The following is a 19,520-nucleotide window of genomic DNA, read 5'->3' on the forward strand; positions in this document are numbered from 1 at the left end:
GTCTCAACGATCTTGTCCAACATAGTTTAACGTCGGTATATCAGCTGATTCACTTTACTCACAGCTTAGCTACCAGCGAGGAAGGTCAACAGAATGAGGCTGTTGGTGCTTTAAAAATGAGTGTGGATCACTTTATTGATGAAAAACATCATAGAAAATACTGTACCTCAAATTCCTTTCATTCACTGCTTTCACATAGAGGACCACAATTAGCTTGCCAGACATTCCCACTTTCATTTATTCAATTCAACCAGTGCAAATCAATGCTTTTGTCTCCCAAAACATCCCTGAAACCTTTGTTCACATTCACTGAATAACAATACTTCCCCCACAACATTCAGCAGGATAACACAGAATTTCATCAGTTTTTGGTCCTGGTAAAATGAGAGGTCCTTCTTCCTCCCTATAATTAGTACTGTATGTACAGGAGGATCAGTTACTGTGCTCTCCTTGGAATGAAGGGCAGAGAGGACAGAAAAGAGCAAGCTGCAAAGACATGGCGGAATGGAAAAGTAGGGAGAGAAAGTGAAGAGGGCAAAGAGAGAGGAAGAACATGACCACTGAGATCACCAGATGTCCCTCTAACATGTCTGGATTGCAAAACATGGTTGAAACTACAGAATATGGCATTAGCTAAAGCAAATGTTAGGGAAACTGTGTGTAAACTTATAGGAAACAAAAACTTCTTTCCTGTATATTGAATAAAAACAGGTAAATCTTGAGATGGACATTATAAATCCTAGATTTTCAAGCAGGGAACATAAAAAAAATGTTTCTCGGTAGCAGCAGTGTCCATGTCATCACATTTCACAGACATTACAGTACTGACCTGCTACATCCTATCTTAATAAACTCTTTCTCACAGATTAAAACCTATTCCAAATAGGGGTGGCCTTCACAGCTGTGAACCATCACGTCACATATAGAAGTTCTTTGCCTTCCACATGCTCTCTCGCCTTGTCTTAACAGTCGTCCAGCATGAGCGTCCAGAGGATGACCATGTGACTCTTGAGCTTAGAGTTCTTCTTTGTGATTTAATCGCCCAGGCTCGTCCATGCCAAAAAAGGAGGATGGAAGGCCATAGATGTCCCTTTCTCGCTTCACAAAGGCGGAAAAGGACGATACACAGTTGCCGATGAAGTGGTCAGCTTGACCTAAGATGTACAGGTCCACTTGGGCTGAGTTTGGCTGAAGACTCACCACTTTGACCTAAAAAGACAGAATGAATTACATTAAAAAACTCCCAGGTGGAAAATACAATATTGGAACAGTAACCAGTAAAGTAAAAGTTTCTCTCAGAAGCATCCCAAACAAAATAAAATAATAAGAGAAGAAGAACAAGAAGGGTCATTTTTGTATGAGTCTATACACTGATGAGGAAAATCCAGCATAATATACATTTATTGTCACACATGACGGAAACAAAAGGGGCCAAAGTTAAAGTAGACATTACTTATGCATGCATAACAGAGGATTTACAAACCCACCTTGCCCTTGAAGAGCTTTTCAATATCTCTACTGTGGGACTCAGAGTCAGTGGCAATGTAGACAGAGCGGGAAGAGGTCTTCTTAACCCACAGCTTGACAGCCCTGCGGATCTCTACCAGGTCAGGAAGGCACATGTTCATGGTGAGAGGCAAGGCTTTCTGCCGGTTGTAGCCAACACACTGAGGAGACGCCATGAAGTGAGGCCCTGTATCACCACTCTTCAGCATTTTGCAAGCATTTTGCTGTTAGGATACATTTACAAAAAAGATTTAGATGTGACTAGAGGATGAAGTGGATTAGATGCAGCCCAGCACCAAACTGTACATCTCACAGACTGTAAAGTTGCATCTACTATGGTTCTGTATTGACTGAATTGACTTAAAAGATAAACCGGTGATATTCTATATTTTTCTGTGCCATAGAGCTCCATTGTTAAAATGTTCCAACATGAACGCACACAATGTAGTTCAATTTGACTCAATCTCCCTCATCATCCTGTTGCTGCCCCAAATGTGGATTAACCTGCCGCTGAAAAAAGTCCTCAAGAAATACACTATTTCCTCCAGTTTGAGTAACATCTACAGTGAGCAGCTGTTTAAGGAAATTACTGAGCCTTTTTTAAAAAGGAAACCATATATTTGTGAGGTGTTTTTAAAGATTTACATCCTCAGTTGGTACCAATGGGCTTGTCAGACAGGCTAGGGCCTAACACATTGTTGGTTCTGATTGTTTTTCATGGGATTTGTTAACATTAAGAAAAGTGTAGAATATCAACAGCCTTTACTTCTAGGTAGGCAGTAAGCACCGAATGCAAGACATTTTCAACCACAAGTTGACATGAGCAACTAAAGGGACATTTTGGTGGATTGGTGTCATTGAAAGACACAGATTTGATAAAGGTACATTTTCACAATAACATAATGAATGCTTCCCATTGTGAAGTAGATATCGCTGAACATCTGGTAGGATTTGTAGGAAACCATGATGATTTTGTTTCCTTGACAAAACAGATGCAATGTACAATTGTCTATTACATCGATGAGTGAACAGGTATGTGATTGTCTGTTTGTGATCATACGTGTGAATTAGAAAGTGTAAAACAATAAGGGAGACAAGCAACCATCATGTGTCCAAATCCTGGCTTAAGCATCTCACCCAGTCAATGCCAATCCTCAGGTGAATGCCAACATAAGGCCTGGTCAGCAGGTTAGCAATGTGCTCTTCTCCCTCCTTTGCCATCTTGTCTGACCACACCACATAGCGCTGCAGGCCCACATGTTCCTCTGTCACTGGGAACTGGGCAGGAGCCCCAGGCATTGCCAGGACCGGGTGCTCAGAGGGAGGGAACCTATTCCAACAGGAGAAGCATGAGGAGAGTCTGCCTGTTAACAGCTTTAGAGTAGGCACTACCTCAGTCATTAAAAATCAATGGAAAATGGACATCTTAGGGACTTCATCAGTCAGTCATTATGTTTACAGCATGGCCGATACTTGATTTTTGGAGCCGGTACCGATATAAGAAGCACAAAATTTCGATATCAATATATCGGCCGATAAACACACATTTTTTGTAATGATCCCTCAAATGTGGTTATCAAACACTTGTGAAAATATATGTAATGGAGACAGGATATTTTATAGTTCAACAATCGTCATTAGTGTCTTAAATGACACCAGTGCACTGAAACAGTAAAGTTCACTGCGAATGTAATAATTCTAAATTATCCCCAGCTCTAAAAAAAAGGTTTTCATTGAAGTGCACATATACGCTGCTACCAATCTATCTGTGATAGGCCAATCCTGGCTGATTATATCATTCAATTTATTTATTGGCCTGGCTCCAATAACATTTAAGGTAGGGCTGGGGAATATACACGATATATATCTTTCTTGTGATATGAGACTATATACTGCGGAGATTTTAGAAATCGTTAATTTGTGATATGATATAAATGCTGTCTTTTCCTCACTTTAAAGGCTGCATCAAAGTAAAGTGATGTTCTGAACTTACCAAACTGTTCTACTTGTTCCAATACTTGCCATTACCTACTCAGTCAGTCATATCCAAATTAAACTGATTATTTATCAAAAATGTCATTGTTACTGTTTTGTGATATTACCAAAAATCATCCCAACAATATTATTGCAGTATCAATATTGAGGTATTTGGTCAGAAATATTGTGATGTTTGCTGTTGCCCAGTCCCAGTCATAGTATAAATTAAGTGCTTTTAAGGACATTTCAAAATATTGAGATATATATCATGTATCGCGATACAGCCAAAAAAAAAATTGCAATATTATTTTCAGGCCATACTATTGCTAGCCGTAAATTATAGCTGGGCTGAGTTTAAGGCTAGCTATGTTCCTTTTAAATGTTTCTATGGTACAGTGAGACAGCTCCAGCAACTACTCACTTCTTCATCCATTGAGGTTGGTGGTAGGCACTGAAAGAAATGCCACCAAACAAGACAGACTTGTCAAATTCCACGCCAACATAGTCCCAGAATGGACCAAATGGGTTCCCATCCTGAAAATAAGTCAGAACAATCCCTTCATGTCAGAGCAGTCTAGTAGCAGTAGCATCATAAATATGAGGTTATGGTTCATACTTGGTGATCTGTGTGCCAACAGGGGGCAGCATTTCATTATCAACCTTTTCATTTGCAATCTCAAGAAGGTGACAAAAAGAGGCTGAGTAATAAATAAAGTACTTTGAGTCTCTGCTGCTTTCAAATAAAAATAATTTTATGCTTCTTTACTTAGTAGTTCAGGAAAATGAAATGTACATTAGTTGACTGAAAATAGCAACCAACATTATCAGATAATCGTGCTTTGTTGTAGCCAGTTAGTCAAATAATCCACCCCACTGGACTCTCACCTTCATAGGGCAGGACTTCTTGTCTGCACTCCGCTGTGCAGCAGTCTCAAAGCAGTAGGCTCTTCTCTGTCCTAAGGGCCAGTATTTGGGAGCCAGCTTCTCCATGAAGTCCTCCAAGCTGACCACACGGTGGTAGGCAGACAAAGCCTCCAGCTGGAAGAATTCACTGTAGGGAACATGGACCTGAGTAGAATAAATAAAGAACTGAGTGAAACAGCACTATCCATTTCAGGATTAAAGAATAAAGCTGGTTATATACTCATTTTTTAGTTATTGTCAAAAGATCCCACAAGAAGACCAGAACCAACAATGTGTTTTAAGTGCCCTTTAGTTCAACAACAATGGAGCTTTCATAAGCTAACATAAAACAGAATTGAATACCACACGTGTAAATCCCAGGGGGGGACAGTTGGGATTTATGTGACCTGGCTACTGTAACACCCCAATGTCCCTTTGGGTTTCAGAAAGTAATATCTATCCTGTGATCTCCATTTTAAATGATCACATTTGTGTGAATGCTATCAACCTGTCACTGATAGCATTCAGTGACAGGTTGTCAGTGAAAGTTTCTCATACCCTACATCACTGACTGTACTCACATTGGTGTAAGGGGGTGTATGGTGGCGGTACACTATCCAAGGAGGGACTGCCAGGGTTCGGTTCAACATCTTTGCAAAAGCCAGAGATCCAAGGAAGTGGTCTGCCTGGTTTCCAAAGCGACCTGTAAAATAACACGGAGCACTTTAGACTGTAAGTTACACTCGAGACTCCTTAGACCCTCACAACTCTGATTTTCAACTGTTAACTTTATACTCCTCGTGAAAAGTAAATTTAAACTTGAATGACTGGTGAACAATTTTTGTGTACCTCCGTATGACATGTTCTACGCTTAATGAGTGATTTGTAAACCCAGTGTAGCAACAGCTGTAGTTATTAAACTGAACGTTACTCACGCCCCAATTTTGTTCTTTGCAAGTTAGCTAGGTGTTACCTAGCGCTAGCTACTGCTTCATCGCGGTAAGCCAAGTATTAAAATGTTCTCGAAGTTCAAATTTTATCGATACATCCTCCCTGCTGAATTGCGGGTTACAAAGGTATGTCGAGCTGTACCATGGCTTCATACTTGAACGATGCGAGCGATGTGCATCTTTGTCGATATTAAACGCCACTCTCAATTATGAATGTATGAAGTTTTGGATTCGCGAGCTCTGTTCTTTTCATACAACAGAATGCTATAGTCCAAGTATCAGTTACGAAGAAGAAATTACCCATGCACGGGCAGTACAAAACGTAGCCATTCTCATCCCACTTCAATTCTTCTGCAAAGGTCCGACAAGTTTGGAGAAGAAGTGATGAAAGTAAACATTTAACTATCAGAGTATATGGTTGTTGTTTAACCGCCATTGTTATTCATTTTATATCCCAGAATGCACTGGCTTTTCGATTTCTTCTTCTTGGGTTTATGAAGTTTTCCAAGCGCACATCAAAAACGTCTACCTCCACCTACTGTACCGGAGACGGTAATTTATGGTTCTGCGTCAGGTCGACGGCGTACCTACGCCGTAGCTACGCCGTCGACGCAGACCCCTACGCCGAACATCTGCGTCGCTTGACGCGCGCCTCCCAAAAATCCTAACTACGCGTCGAAACGGCGCAGACAGCAGGGACATGCGACGCGAACCTCGAGGGCTGTGATTGGTCCGCGTTACATCATTTCCGGGTCGCAGCGTTCAAAGGACGTACAGACCACCTCCTCACACGTCTTCTCCTTCGTTTGGTATTTAACATTTGCACTAGAAGCATTTGTTCTTCAATATCGATCAGCTCCAGCTCCAAAAGTATTCTCTCTCGCTCAGTCGCCATTGTTCAATGTACTGTTTACCAGAGACCAGGCGTGTTCACTCCCCGCTTCTGGCGTAACCGGAAAGTAAACACTCCAGGTACGAATTCATGCGGTTTCGTTACTCAGCGCCCCCTAGCGTTGTGGCGGTGAATTACCACGCGATGCATAGACACCGCCGCACTACTATAAATGAAAAATCACGGCGATCATGTTCGCCGACGCCTAGGCGCACAATCGACGCAGAACCATAAGCAGACCTTCGCATGAGTGCGGAATCTGTCGGTCGGTAGGCTCCATTGTATCCCTGGTTACAACATTAAATGCTGTATCAATGGACCCTCAGCGCTGAATAGTACATAAAATACATTAATAGTTATTTACCTTTTTTCAGCTTTTCTGCTCCTCCCAGCAAAACTGCACGCTCCCTCTTACTGTAATGTAGGCTAAGTTAGTCACACAAGTCACACTTTGTTATTCAGTGCAACCACAGAAGAGGGCTCATTTCATGTAGTCCTGGTGATATGTCCACTTTTTAATGAAAGTACAAAGCTTGTTTGATTTTTTACAGCTTTACTGAAGACATGACCAAGCTGGCCATGTCATGTCACATATAGACTCCAATTGAGACAGAATGTTCTTTAAAAGCACAGTATGTCTTTTCTGGCACATATCGGGCCCTTAAACAACCACAGTAGAGTGGTGTAGTTTGTCAGTAGTGTGTTTGCACATTCGGCGGTGGTTAAATGAGACTACAGAAGTTAGAGGTTAATGTCATCATGCCGAGCACTGAGACTCAACTACTCACTAGTCCATCTTTTTCAGCCGTACTATGGCACTAGGTACAAAGTACAAGGTAAGGTACAAGATAATTTATTCGTCATTATACAACACAGGGTTGCATAATGAAATGAAAGTTTGTAAACACCTTTATGCTACAAAAATTACAAAACATATACATAGTTATTGATATACAAATATGCATAAACACATAGTGCATCTTTTGAATTAGTGTCAGGGTGTATGTAAGCAGCAGCAACGAGATGGTGATGATAACGTGGTCGGCATCTTCATATTAAAAGTTCGACATCTGGGAAATACTGTCCTTCCACTTTGACTGTGTGTGTGACAATGTTTACATTTGTATAGGGGTAAAACACATTGTTAACATGAGCACCAAGCATCATGTTAGTCCACCTCTCCTGGTCCCTCTGTAGTCCTGCTCTCTGTCAGCTCAGAACCAACACTGTAGCCCGTTGAGTGCAACAGATTGATCCGAGATGTTAGGAAGCCAAATGAAATGCACCGTTACCTCGAGCAGTGGTGTCGACTTGGGTTAAACAGTGTGTGCACAAACAAATATAGGCCTTCCTCCTTTTGTGAGGAAACTGTGTGCTGCAACCATGGACATAGGAAGCATTTACATTTATTGGAGGTTTTGGGGTTCTCTCCTAGAATTTTTGTGTATTTGTAATATCATGTAACCCGGTGCATTTTAGCAGGTGGTTTGATACGTTATCTGGCTATAGTAGCATGAGAAAATGTATCGGTAGGCCTACATTTTACGATATTATCCAGAGGAAGTGCGCCAGATCACATATTTGAATATATTAAAAAGTTAAAAGTATGTAAACTGTTTCAATGACTAATTTATAATAGCTTAAATAGCTTCTTAAATAAAAATGGCGGTGAGCTGAACTGCAAGGGAATTTAAAGCTCTTCCTAATTGAAATGTCAACAATGAATGTCCCAATGAAGTTATGATTGCAATATATCAACTTAAATGATGCAATGATACTTTATTTTTAAATTAAATACATTCAATGAATGAATAATAGTTTTGTATTAAAAGTTACATTGCAGGACTTCCGGTTATAGCGTGGTGCTGGTGAGACGCATCTTTGTGAGGCTCTGAGGCAAATTTATTGAATCTATTATTTAGAAAACTACAAATAGTTTAAGCTCCACATATACTTGAACAGTAGACTACAAGGCTGGGGGGGGGATCTAAAAAAACAGCTCAGCAAAACCTAGCAACATCAAAAATGCTAGTGCCTACTTCGCAAATTAATGCTAGCTCAACTGCTGCTAGCAAGGATTGCCAATACGGAGGCAACAGCAGAGGATGGGCTGAGTGTTGAAGTCCTCAACACCATACGCTTGATGTAAAGCAATTTTGAGGATGTGCTGGTGAGAATAAGTGAACTTAAGTGATGTGAGCAGCATGGAGACAGGCAACAGTGCAGTTTGAAAACCACAATGTTTGATTCTACCCAGACCATTCAGGGGAGACTTACCGACAGCAGAAGTTTTTTGAATCAGTGAAAAAGCAGCCACAATCCATGGGGCTCCGCTATGGAATGTTTTACCTGGCTATCTTGGTAATCACGCACAACGGACAGCAACATTCATTCAAGCTTGTCCAAGATGCAGAGAAGTTTGTTCGGAGCATACAGGAAGATAGCAGGCCCACATCAAAGTTTCTGCATCGTGGCTATGCCGACATGTGCTGTTTCACGTGGATCCTTTGCTGTAATGAGGTAAAGCTTTGTCATAATGACGGACAGTCTAAACACCATGCACACTAATGTTAACAGCTGAGAGACAATGCTGTTTTGTTATTTGAAATGGTTCGTTTCTGAAAGGGTGTTTAAAGACGATTTATGTTATTCTAACGTAGGCTACAAATAAGAACTCATTCGGTTCATTATAATGATAGCAGGATCTTAGTTCGTTTTAATTTGGATCCTTTTTTTCCCACTATAGTTAGGCTATTCTATTTTCTATGTTTTTTGTTTTTTTTTCAATTTTGTATTATTGCCTTCCTAAAGATATACATAAGTTAAGAATTGTTCATATGGTCTGAATATTTCATATTTTAGTGGAGCCCACAGGAGAATGGGACTCCTCAAGCTCTCACGCTATGCTGCTCCTCACTATGAGAATCAGGCATGTAGAATATAATATAATATTTGTGACATTCATGTATTTCATTTGGGGAAATACATGGGGGATTTCAGGGTCTTTGTTGTATATATGGGATTACTGTCACTTTGTTTTTCTTGTTTTTTTCCTTGATAAAAATAACAGTAGTGTTGACTTTCTTATGGTGATCTGCTATATAATTGACTTTATGCTAAATGGTAGGTGAATCAGAGATTAAGATCACATCCTGGAATGTCAGAAGATTGAATAAGTTTATGAAGCTAAAACAGGTACGAGGCAGAATTAGACTACTTAAATCCCAAATTATTTTCTTGCAGGAATCACAGTTGACTGATATTATCAACTTTACAAAAAGATGGCCTGGGCAAGTTTTTGCAGCTGCATTTAACTCCCAAGCCAGGAGTTATTATTTTGATTCACAAATCATTATTAGCAGCCCAAATTAATCTTGTCAATGTTTATGGACCTAATGAGGACAGTCACACATTTTTAGTAATTTTTTTCTTACTATATCATCTTTTCCTGGACAATATATAATAGGTGACTATAACTGTGTGCTGGACCTACTGTATGACCACTCCTAAGGCAGAGACGCTTTTCATCCACAGGCTAGAAAGGTTTTGCTGCGGTCTATAAATTATCTCAATTTAATTGAAATCTGGAGGAAGCTTCCTCCTAACAAAAGGGAGTTTTCATGCTACTCAAGTACTTGAAACATCGTCACGTGTTGATTACTTTCTAATCTCCATGAGTTTATTGTCCCAAGTGAATGAATGTGGTTTTGACAGTATAGTGCTTATCTGATCATGCTCCCATTTCATTAACCCTTTATATTCCAAGACATGTCGGCGCCTCCAAACAAAATGGCTTCAAGACCCAAAATTCATCGAATTTCTTGGTGGTAATATTTAACTACTTTCGTGTGAATACAGATCAGACTAGTGCAAGTGTAAGATGGGAAGCATTTAGAGCTTACAACAGGGGTGTGATGATAAGCTAAACAAGCTTTAAGTCAAAGACTTAGAGTTAAAGAGCGTCTCAATCTCTAGGTTCAAATGAAAGATTTGGAGCTAGACCTATACCAAAATGATAGCCCAGAGATACATAAGAAGTTCATTTTCCTGAGAGCTAGGTATAATAAACTCTCCACTACTAAAATTGCCACAAATCTCTTTTAGTTTAAACAGTCTTATTATGACCAAGGTGACAAACCTGGCAAGCTTCTCACATGGAGTTAAAAAAAATGCAATCAGACAGAGCTATAAATTCAATCAAATTAGAAAATGGAAAAGATACAGTGGATCCAGTTGAATAAACTCCTTCATTAGAACATTCTATGAGTCTCTTTATCTTCAGAATATCCTAATAACACACAGTTACTGTATGATTTCCTAGACCAGTTAGACGTGAGAAATATCTCAAATGGTTGAAGCTCCTGTACTCAGATCCAACAGCTGAGATATTAAAAAATAACCTGATATCCCAACGTTTTAGTCTTCACAGAGTCATGCAGCAAGGCTGCCCCCTATCCCCTCTCTTATTTTTGTTTGCTATTGAACCACTGGCTTTGGCTATCCGGCAGCATGTAGAAGAATCAGAGCATATTATCCTGCTTTTTGCGAATGATATTATTATTTTTCTGTCCAATTTGACAACATCCATCACAACACTTGTTAGTCTAATCAAAGGTTTTGGGGAATTCTCTGGATACTAGGTTAATAATTCCAAATCCACCATACTATTTTTGAATAGAAACGAGAGACAAAACTCAGAGATACTCACTCCCTTTCAGCTACTCAGGAGGGTTTTATGTACTTAGGAGTCAAAATTGTCCTGTAAATTGAGAATATCGTCTCCCTCAATTATGAACCCATAGTACAATCCGTAACTGAATCTCTGAATAGATGGATGCCAATGCCCATCTCCATGTTAGGCCGTATTAAAATTATTAAAATGTCAATTCTGCCTAAATTCCTCTATCTATTTAAATCTATTCCTCTCCCACTTTAACAAACATTTTTTTGCAAACTTAGAAAGTTGTTCTCAGATTTCATTACGGGGGGCTTCAAGTACCTAATCTACAATGGTACTACTGGGCAGCGCAGCTGCACACAGCCGTGTTTTACTTTTCCCCCTCTGACCCTCCAGCATGGCTAGCTATTGAATGCATTACAACATCGGGTCTACCTCTCCAGTCATATCTTTACTCTGCTTGTATTAAAAAACTTATGAAACAGACAAAAAACCCATTTGTCAAGAATACCCTTTCTGTTTGACATGAAGCACATGCTTAGGAGATGTACCTGAACTTTCCCATTTTTCCCCAATATGGGGTAATGATAACTTTGCCCCTGGTCCTTTGATCAGCTGGTTCGTAGATATGCCATCCCTAGAAACCAGCTTCATAACGTCACAGACCTACTCCTTAGAGGAGCCATCCATGTCAGCTATAGAGAGAACCACTCTAAATTTTATGGATAATCGAGGCCAGTTGTCAGTAATTTATGTTATGCTACAGTCAAAATCAAAGGACAACTGACACTTGAGACTCAATGTTTGGAGTGATGATCTAAAAGTAGATATTACAGAGAATGAATGGGAAAATGCTTGTTTAAAAGCACAAACACAGACTATCAGCACAGCCAGGGCCGGCCCTGGGCATAGGCAGTATAGGCGAATGCTAAGGGCGCCGTCATCCACGGGGGGCGCCGCGAACGGGGGGAAAAAAAAACAAAAAAACAAAAAAACCTATTTTTTACCAGGGCTATTACTTATATTATTTCGAAATATTATATAAGCCCACAGCAACATAACTTCATAGCAAAGCCTATTAAATAATGGAGAGGCCTTTCTTCTGGGTTCCTGGCTCGTTGCACTGTACCTGCCCTCTGTGAGGGTGGGGGGTGGGGTCGAGAGGCGAGCTGCCTGAATCTGACCGGACCGTGACCCCAAGACCAAGAGAGAGATTTATCAGTACTGTAGCGGAACCATAATGTCCAAAAGACTGAAACCATCCGGCACCCAGGGAAGGAAAAGAAGGAAAGAAGAGGAAGAAACACGTGAAAAGGAAAGAGGTACAGTAACGTCAATGTGATGAAGTGAATGAAACTAATAGTTTAATGCATCATAGTTACTGTTGTTGGAGCAGAGTGTTAACTTGCTAGCTTACTTCGGACGATAGTAGCATTGTTTAATAATCAGTAAATAGCTGAGTCGATGTAAGTTAATGTTACTCCACCTTAAACTCATCAGGGACATTTGGAAAGTTAACGTCAGGCCTGTTCAGGTGTTATTTTAACCTGCTGGCTGTGTTTTCCTGCTTGTATGTCAGTTAAAATGCTCTGAGTTTTCCATCCACTTTATAAGTAATAGGGCAGTTGTAAGCCTTTGGTTTATTGTGTCACAGTTTATGTTTGTTAAAGTTTACATCAGTGTTAAAGTGCAGTTAAAGTGTATTACTGTTAATACTCCATACCTTAGCTTTCCCATATCATTCATAGGCTACATATATATATAGCTATATATAAGTTTCACTGCACTTTACTTTAGTCTATATTATTCTTATGTATAGCACACACCAAGCATTTGTTTTTTATTAAAATGTAACATCCAGTGGTCACATATATCTTCTCTCTTCAGATGCACTTTTAAAATATTTCACCACCACCGCCAGTGACACAGCATCAGGACTAAAGGCTGCACCAGTAGACCTGCTGACTGACGATCTCTTCTAACTGACAAAGTAAGAAAGGAGTTAGTTCACAGAGTCTTAGTCAGTGGGGAAGAAATCAAAAGAAACTGGCTTATGTACTTAAACAAGAATGACAGCTTGCACTGCTTCTGCTGCAAAAGGTTTCCTCCCAGAGAATACAGACTGTTTTTATTTTGTATGTAAATAGAATATTCTTTAATATGTTTGTGCAATACCTTATTTATATTGTATTTTTAATTTATCAATTGTTTCTTTCTTCAGTTTTTATTTGGTGTGATATTTTTGACTTAAAAGAAATAAAATCTTGAATACATACATGTAGTTTCTGTGTGAGTGTATGAAAACTGATTGTGGAATTGACTGCGATGCGAGGGGCCACCAGCCAAAATCTTGCCTAGGGCACCAAATTGGTCAGGGCCGGCACTGAGCACAGAACTGAAACTGATACAATATAAATGGCTATTCAGAACCTATGTGACTCCTGTAAAACTTCATAAGTATAATCCTAATATTCCTGACAACTGTACCAAATGTAATAATAATGTGGGTTCTCTGCTGCACTGTGTGTGGGAATGCCAAAAATCCAGTTCTGGAAAGACATAGTCAACCTGGTCTCACATATAACTGCTATAGAGATCCCTCTTGAGGCGAAGCTCTGGTTATCTATCCTGATCACTTTGCACCAGGTCATAAGGCAGTGCCCTTGATTAATATGTGTCATGTAATGCTTCAGGCTAGGAGAGTGATTGCGTTGAGGTGGAGAAGTATGGACGGCCCTACACCAGCAATGTGGTTACAGGAAATGGCATCCTGCGTGTGGCCAGAGGGAAATCAAGTAAATTCAGGGAAATTTGGGACATTTTTATGCACTTTCTGGAAAGTGATCAGGCTGAACTGTTGACCTCCCACCCTAGACCCCCAGCAGTTCGCGTATCGAGCTAACCGCTCCACCGACGACGCCATCACCACCACCCTCCACCTAGCACTCACCCATCTGGATAAAAAGGACACTTACGTCAAAATGCTGCTCATAGACTTCAGTTCAGCATTCAACACAATCATCCCCCAGCACCTGACTAGGAAGCTGAGCTTGCTGGGCCTGAGCTCATCCCTCTGCAACTGGATCCTGGACTTTCTGACGGGGAGACCTCAGACAGTCCAGATCGGGAATAACACCTCCAGCACCACCACACTGAGCACAGGGGCACCTCAAGGCTGTGTGCTCAGTCCACTGCTGTTCACACTCCTGACCCACGACTGCACAGCACTACACGACTTGAACCACATCATCAAGTTCGCAGACGATACGACCGTGGTGGGTCTCATCGACAAGAATGACGAGTCATCATACAGAGAAGTGGTGGAACAACTGATAACTTGGTGCAAAGTCAACAACCTGTCCCTGAACATAGACAAAACCAAATAGATGGTTGTTGACTTCCGGAGAACACAGAGGGTACGCGAGCCACTGGACATCCACGGCTTCCCGGTGGAGATCGTGAAGAACACCAAATTCCTCGGTGTCCACCTGGCGGAGAACATAACCTGGTCCCTAAACACCAGCTCCACCGTGAAGAAAGCCCAGCAGCATCTCCACTTCCTGAGAAGGCTGAGGAGAGCCCACCTCCCATCCCCCACTCTCACCACTTTCTACACAGGGACTATAGAGAGCCTCCTGGGTAGCTGCATCACCGCCTGGTTCGGAAACTGCACCCAACTAGACCGCAAGAACCTGCAGCGAGTGGTGAGGACGGCTGAAAAGATTATCGGAGTCACTCTCCCCTCCATCTCAGACATTTACACCACACGCTGCATCCATAAGGCAACCAGCATTGTGGAAGACCCCACCCACCCCTCACATAGACTTTTCTCCCCCCTTCCATCTGGCAGAAGGTACCGTAGCATACGGTCAGTCACTACCAGACTACAAAACAGCTTCTTCCCCCAGGCCATACGACTCCTCAACGCTCAGGGACTGATCTGATCACCTCTGTTACCCTGTTGTATGCTGTCCTGCGTCGCTGTTTTGTATTAGTCTGATGCACTATTGCACCTCATGTAAATAACAATAATAATAATAAACACACAGTCACTTTACAAGTATTTTTGCTCTACACTAGCAGTTACATGTAGCATATGGTATTGTTGTTGTTGTTCTATGTTGTTGTTGTTTGTTTGCACTGAAGCTTCTTGGGAAACGTTATTTCATTGTACTGTGTATATGGCTGGAATGACGATAAACCCTCTTGAATCTTGAATCTTGAAAATTATAAATAAAAAAACATCACCTATAAAAAATGTTATATTATATATTTTTTTCCTTTTCTTTTCCCCTGAATATTCAATGTTGAGGGTGGGGGTGGGGAGTGTTTATAAATGTGAATGTATATATGACTACATTCTCATGAAACCAAAACATTTTTAAGTAATGAGTAACGGTTTTATAATAATAATTTGAATTGTATTTGATTCCCATCAAATTATATTTTAATTAAAAAGTAAATGTATTTAATCGCTATTAGTTTTAAACAGGGGTGAAGTAGGGCAGGTCTTGCAAGAAGATGAGTGGGATTCATAATAATCACACGAAAATATGGCGTGGAGTTTCATTAATTTTGGGATAAGCAAGCGGAATGGATTTAATAGCTAATGAAGCACAGATGCAGCAGTCTGAAAAGAGCACGGAGTGGATAGATGGATGCATTTTCAACGTGGTAAAAGTGGGGGGAATGAAACTAGTCATTTTAAAAAGTGAGTGGGACTTGTTTACTTCAGCCTGAGTCGTAGCTGCTGACAAACTTTTCACAGTCCAGACAGCTCTACTGTGAAGAATACAGGAAGATGCTATAATAATTTTACATATCCGGGGACTTTATTTCTCTTCTTTGGCAGCAAACAAAACACAGAGACTTTCAGTAACTTTTTTGCTGCAAAATAAGTGAATATACAAACTTTATGGCTGACTACTGTAATAATAGCATGCTCTTTACTGTGACTGTGGCAACATGCCTGTACCTCTCTCCCACAGAGAGACGTACTTTCCACAACAAATCAACTAGACTCTGTCACACTCAAAGGCTACCAGACCTTTGTGCAAGTAGGTGCATGTTTCACACCATATACTGAGTCAATTTTGCTGATGTACTATGGCCATTAAACCTGGCTTAAGCCAAATTCATCCCCATAGGGTTTTCGCCTTGATTTTCCTCTTGGCTTTGGTTTTTAGAGATCTGACAAAAAAAACTCAGAGGCAAATCAGCATGTGCTTCCGTGAACGACAATTGCTATGCGTGAACTGTTCAAAGACTAAAGAAGAAGAAGACTAGAGACTTCCTCACAAGCAGACCCCAGAGAGTCCGGATTGGTAGTCACTTCCTCTACGTTAGTGCTCAACACTAGAGCCCCCCAAGGCTCTGTGCTCAGCCCCCTCCTGTTCACACTGTACACCCATGGCTGCAATCCCAGACATCAGGAGAACTCTATTGTGTCCATATTTTTGTCCTGTAATATGTATCTGGTAAAAGTGCAATAACATGCTGCTGAGTCGTATTCTTACCAAGACTAGTGCAATACATATGTATTATATTTTTGTCATTATTCTACTTTTACCTATTTACTTGATTTTATACTTTGTGTGTTTGAGTCGTCTGTCAGTTTGCTGTGTACTGGTGTTATATCCGTATGACCACTGAGGAATTGCACTGAAATTTCGTTGTACACTGTGCAATGACAATAAAGGCATTCTATTCTATTCTATTCTATTGTGAAGTATGAGGATGACACCATCATCATCAGCTGTATAATAAACAACGACGAGAGTTCATATCGGGAGGAATTCAACAATCTTGCAGGGTGGTGCAGAGAGAACAATTTACTGCTCAACGTCAGCAAAACCAAGGAGCTGATTGTTGATTTTAGAAAGAAGGAGGCAAAGACACACACCCCTGTCTACATCAGTGGAGCTGAGGTGGAGCAGGTGAACAGTTTTAGGTTCCTTGGAATTACCATCACTGAGAACCTATGTTGGTCATCACACATCACCACCCTGGTTAAAAAAGCACAGAAAAAGCCTCTACTTCCTATGGAAACTTAGGAAGGCTAAACTCTGGAGCCAGATTCTGGTCAACTTTTACAGAGGAGCAATAGAAAGCATCTTGACTGGAAACATCACAAACTGTCATTGTTCATCACGGCCCAGGACAGGAAGGCTCTACAGCAGGTGATTAAAACCACCAGAACATCACTGGTACCATCTACAGAGAATCAGTGACATCAGTGTAGTGAGATGTCTGCACAGAGCCCAAAGATACTAAAAGACAACACCCACCCAGCCACAGTCTGTTCAACCAAAGATACAGAAGTATCTGCTGCCATACCACCAGACTACGGAGCAGCTTCATTTGCCAGGCTGTGAGACCTCAATTCATCATCAACACTACTTTTTCTAAAATATATGTTGCACAAAGGACTCAATCATAGTTTTGTTTTTTAAACCCTTGTGATTTTAAAAAAATTGACGATAAATTTAACATGTAACCTTGTAATTATCAGTATTAGCTAAAAAATAATCCATATCGTGCATCCGTAGTTTTCAGTGCAAATATAATCCTTGCTGCCCACACATGACCTGGGTGACTGAGAACCTTTATCAACAATAAAAGTTAAAGTTTGAAGGACAAAAACATTCTTCTGTATTGTTTAATAGGATATAAACACCAATGGCCAACCCAAAGAATCGGTATTTGACGATTTGGGAATGAGACTCAATAAACAAATATCTTTCTGTAGAATTGTCTACTTAAGCTGTAAAACCTGACCTTGTGGGTGTGGTTTGATATGATTTAGTTGACATTGGCCTGGAATTACAAACGTAACCTGATAACCAGACTGAATTACCATCACGTTTCACTGAATTCATATAGGTTGTGTTCATGTTATTAACTTGTCCATCTGATTCACTCTTGTCACCCTTTTTCATTAGCGTAGCTAGGTTACGAGCTAAAAGCCCATATGCCAAGCTTTGATTGGGCAATTGTATCTCAAACTGGAGGACAACCAGCATCAGTGTGCACAACACACGGACCTATTTAAATCACTGAACAAATTTGAAATGTTGTTCCGAAGTCTGCAACCAGGCTAATATAAGCAAACAAGTACAATTTTGATTGAAATTTTGCTAAATTCTGATTTGTGTACAGTAATGTGTGACATCACCTCACTGAGTCAGGACCACTTTAAACCAGTATGAGCATAGACAAACAAACACACAACAAACACAAATTATGTTCATGTGGGAGTCAATTCCTAATTGCAATTGTGAGAATCTTAAAAAGCTGATTTAGAAAACAGATTAGCTCATTTAGTATTTGTACTCTGGACTTACTGAAAAAAATGATTTAAAGAATCTTGAAGCTTTTACTTCCTCTGCTGTAAATAACCAAAAATAAAATAACTGTAATAATCATACAATACAGGCCAGGGTAAGTCTGGACATTCAGACAACACCTATTGTATTGTATTTGGATGTATTTGGAAGTTCCTTTAATTTACTCACTTCTTGTGCAAAGTGTCACCCTGCACACCTTGCTTAGATAATGTAAAATAATCAGAGACAGACTGATATATTGGTTGGGCAATTTTATCGACCGATATTGGCCTCTTACAAGGTACTGATTGGCGTATATGTTATCCAATATGCAGTGATTAGATTTTTTTTTTTTTAATGATAATACAGAAAAAGTGAAACTTACTGTGAGTGCACTGATATAATTTCAGACTAACTTTAGGTTAAGCTGTAAAATATCCTGCCTCCTTCACATACCTTTGTCACAAGTGTTTGATAACCACTTTTGAGGGATAAATACAAAGCATGTGTGAATATCGGCCAATATATTAATATCCACATTTTTTACTCAGTACTATTAGTATCAGCCCCAAAACCGAATATTAATCAGGCTCTAAAAATAAATAATTAGTTATCCTACATAACTAGTGCATTTATACCCAAAAAATGTATTAAACACCCCCACACTTTATGCCCCTGGTTCACCTTCATTTTAATACAGCCATTAAAACTTCACAGGTGTGTAGCTGAGATAAAAATGAAGGCCAAGTTTGAAGATGGGTCTGGACCAACTTATGATTACTTAGTACCTATGTAATGATATAGTAATGACTGCTGAGCACTTATGGGTCAGAATGTGAATATGCTGACAGGTGTCGCAGCTGCTGTGATTCCATTGCAAGATGGTCTCAAGAGTGATTTTGTGGATGAAGTGTGCAAGTTTCAATCTTAACTGAGACATGAACTATTGAAAACTTGACACAGCTCATGCAGAATGACGATGTGAGAACACTCTAAAAATTTGCAAATGTTACCCACACATTAGTTGAAAGGAATATTGGAATCTGATGTTTACAGGAATAACATTCTCTTAAGCCAATCAGTACTATGTCTAATGATAAAGACTCAGGTGAAACAAGAAGCAGTGTCCCAAGAGCTCTGTCATTAGAGGTTCTTCAACATGCCCAAAACCAGAATGGCAACATGTGGACATATGGTTGCGGCCTCACACCTTTGTAACTTTCTGTCATCTCTCTGCAAACCTGCAGCTAACCTGATAGCTACATGAACCGCTAATTGCTTAAATATGC

General features: G+C 40.2%; 1 protein-coding gene across 1 annotated transcript; it reads right to left on the minus strand.

The window, feature by feature from the left end:
• Window positions 1-916: 916 nt before the first annotated feature.
• On the minus strand, window positions 917-5,850 carry pofut1 (protein O-fucosyltransferase 1). Its single transcript, XM_073471122.1, has 7 exons — window positions 5,637-5,850; window positions 4,968-5,089; window positions 4,369-4,551; window positions 3,905-4,017; window positions 2,644-2,836; window positions 1,488-1,730; window positions 917-1,209 (listed from the first exon to the last, which is right to left on the minus strand). The coding sequence occupies exons 1-7, from the start codon at window positions 5,770-5,772 to the stop codon at window positions 1,015-1,017; spliced, it is 1,185 nt and encodes a 394-aa protein (XP_073327223.1). The 5' UTR covers window positions 5,773-5,850; the 3' UTR covers window positions 917-1,014.
• Between the last annotated feature and the right edge of the window lie 13,670 nt (window positions 5,851-19,520).

Source organism: Pagrus major, chromosome 7 (assembly GCF_040436345.1).
Source record: "Pagrus major chromosome 7, Pma_NU_1.0".
Lineage (NCBI taxonomy): Eukaryota > Metazoa > Chordata > Actinopteri > Spariformes > Sparidae > Pagrus > Pagrus major.

What these genes read in the sequence shown, in the direction of transcription:
- pofut1 (XM_073471122.1), bottom strand. Translation starts at nt 5,772, where the DNA reads ATGGCGGTTAAACAACAACCATATACTCTGATAGTTAAATGTTTACTT. An exon ending in ATACACCCCCTTACACCAAT is followed by an intron (nt 4,552 to 4,967) that starts GTGAGTACAGTC and finishes TATTCTACTCAG; the next exon opens with GTCCATGTTCCCTACAGTGA. An exon ending in CAACCTCAATGGATGAAGAA is followed by an intron (nt 2,837 to 3,904) that starts GTGAGTAGTTGC and finishes CTGTTGGAATAG; the next exon opens with GTTCCCTCCCTCTGAGCACC.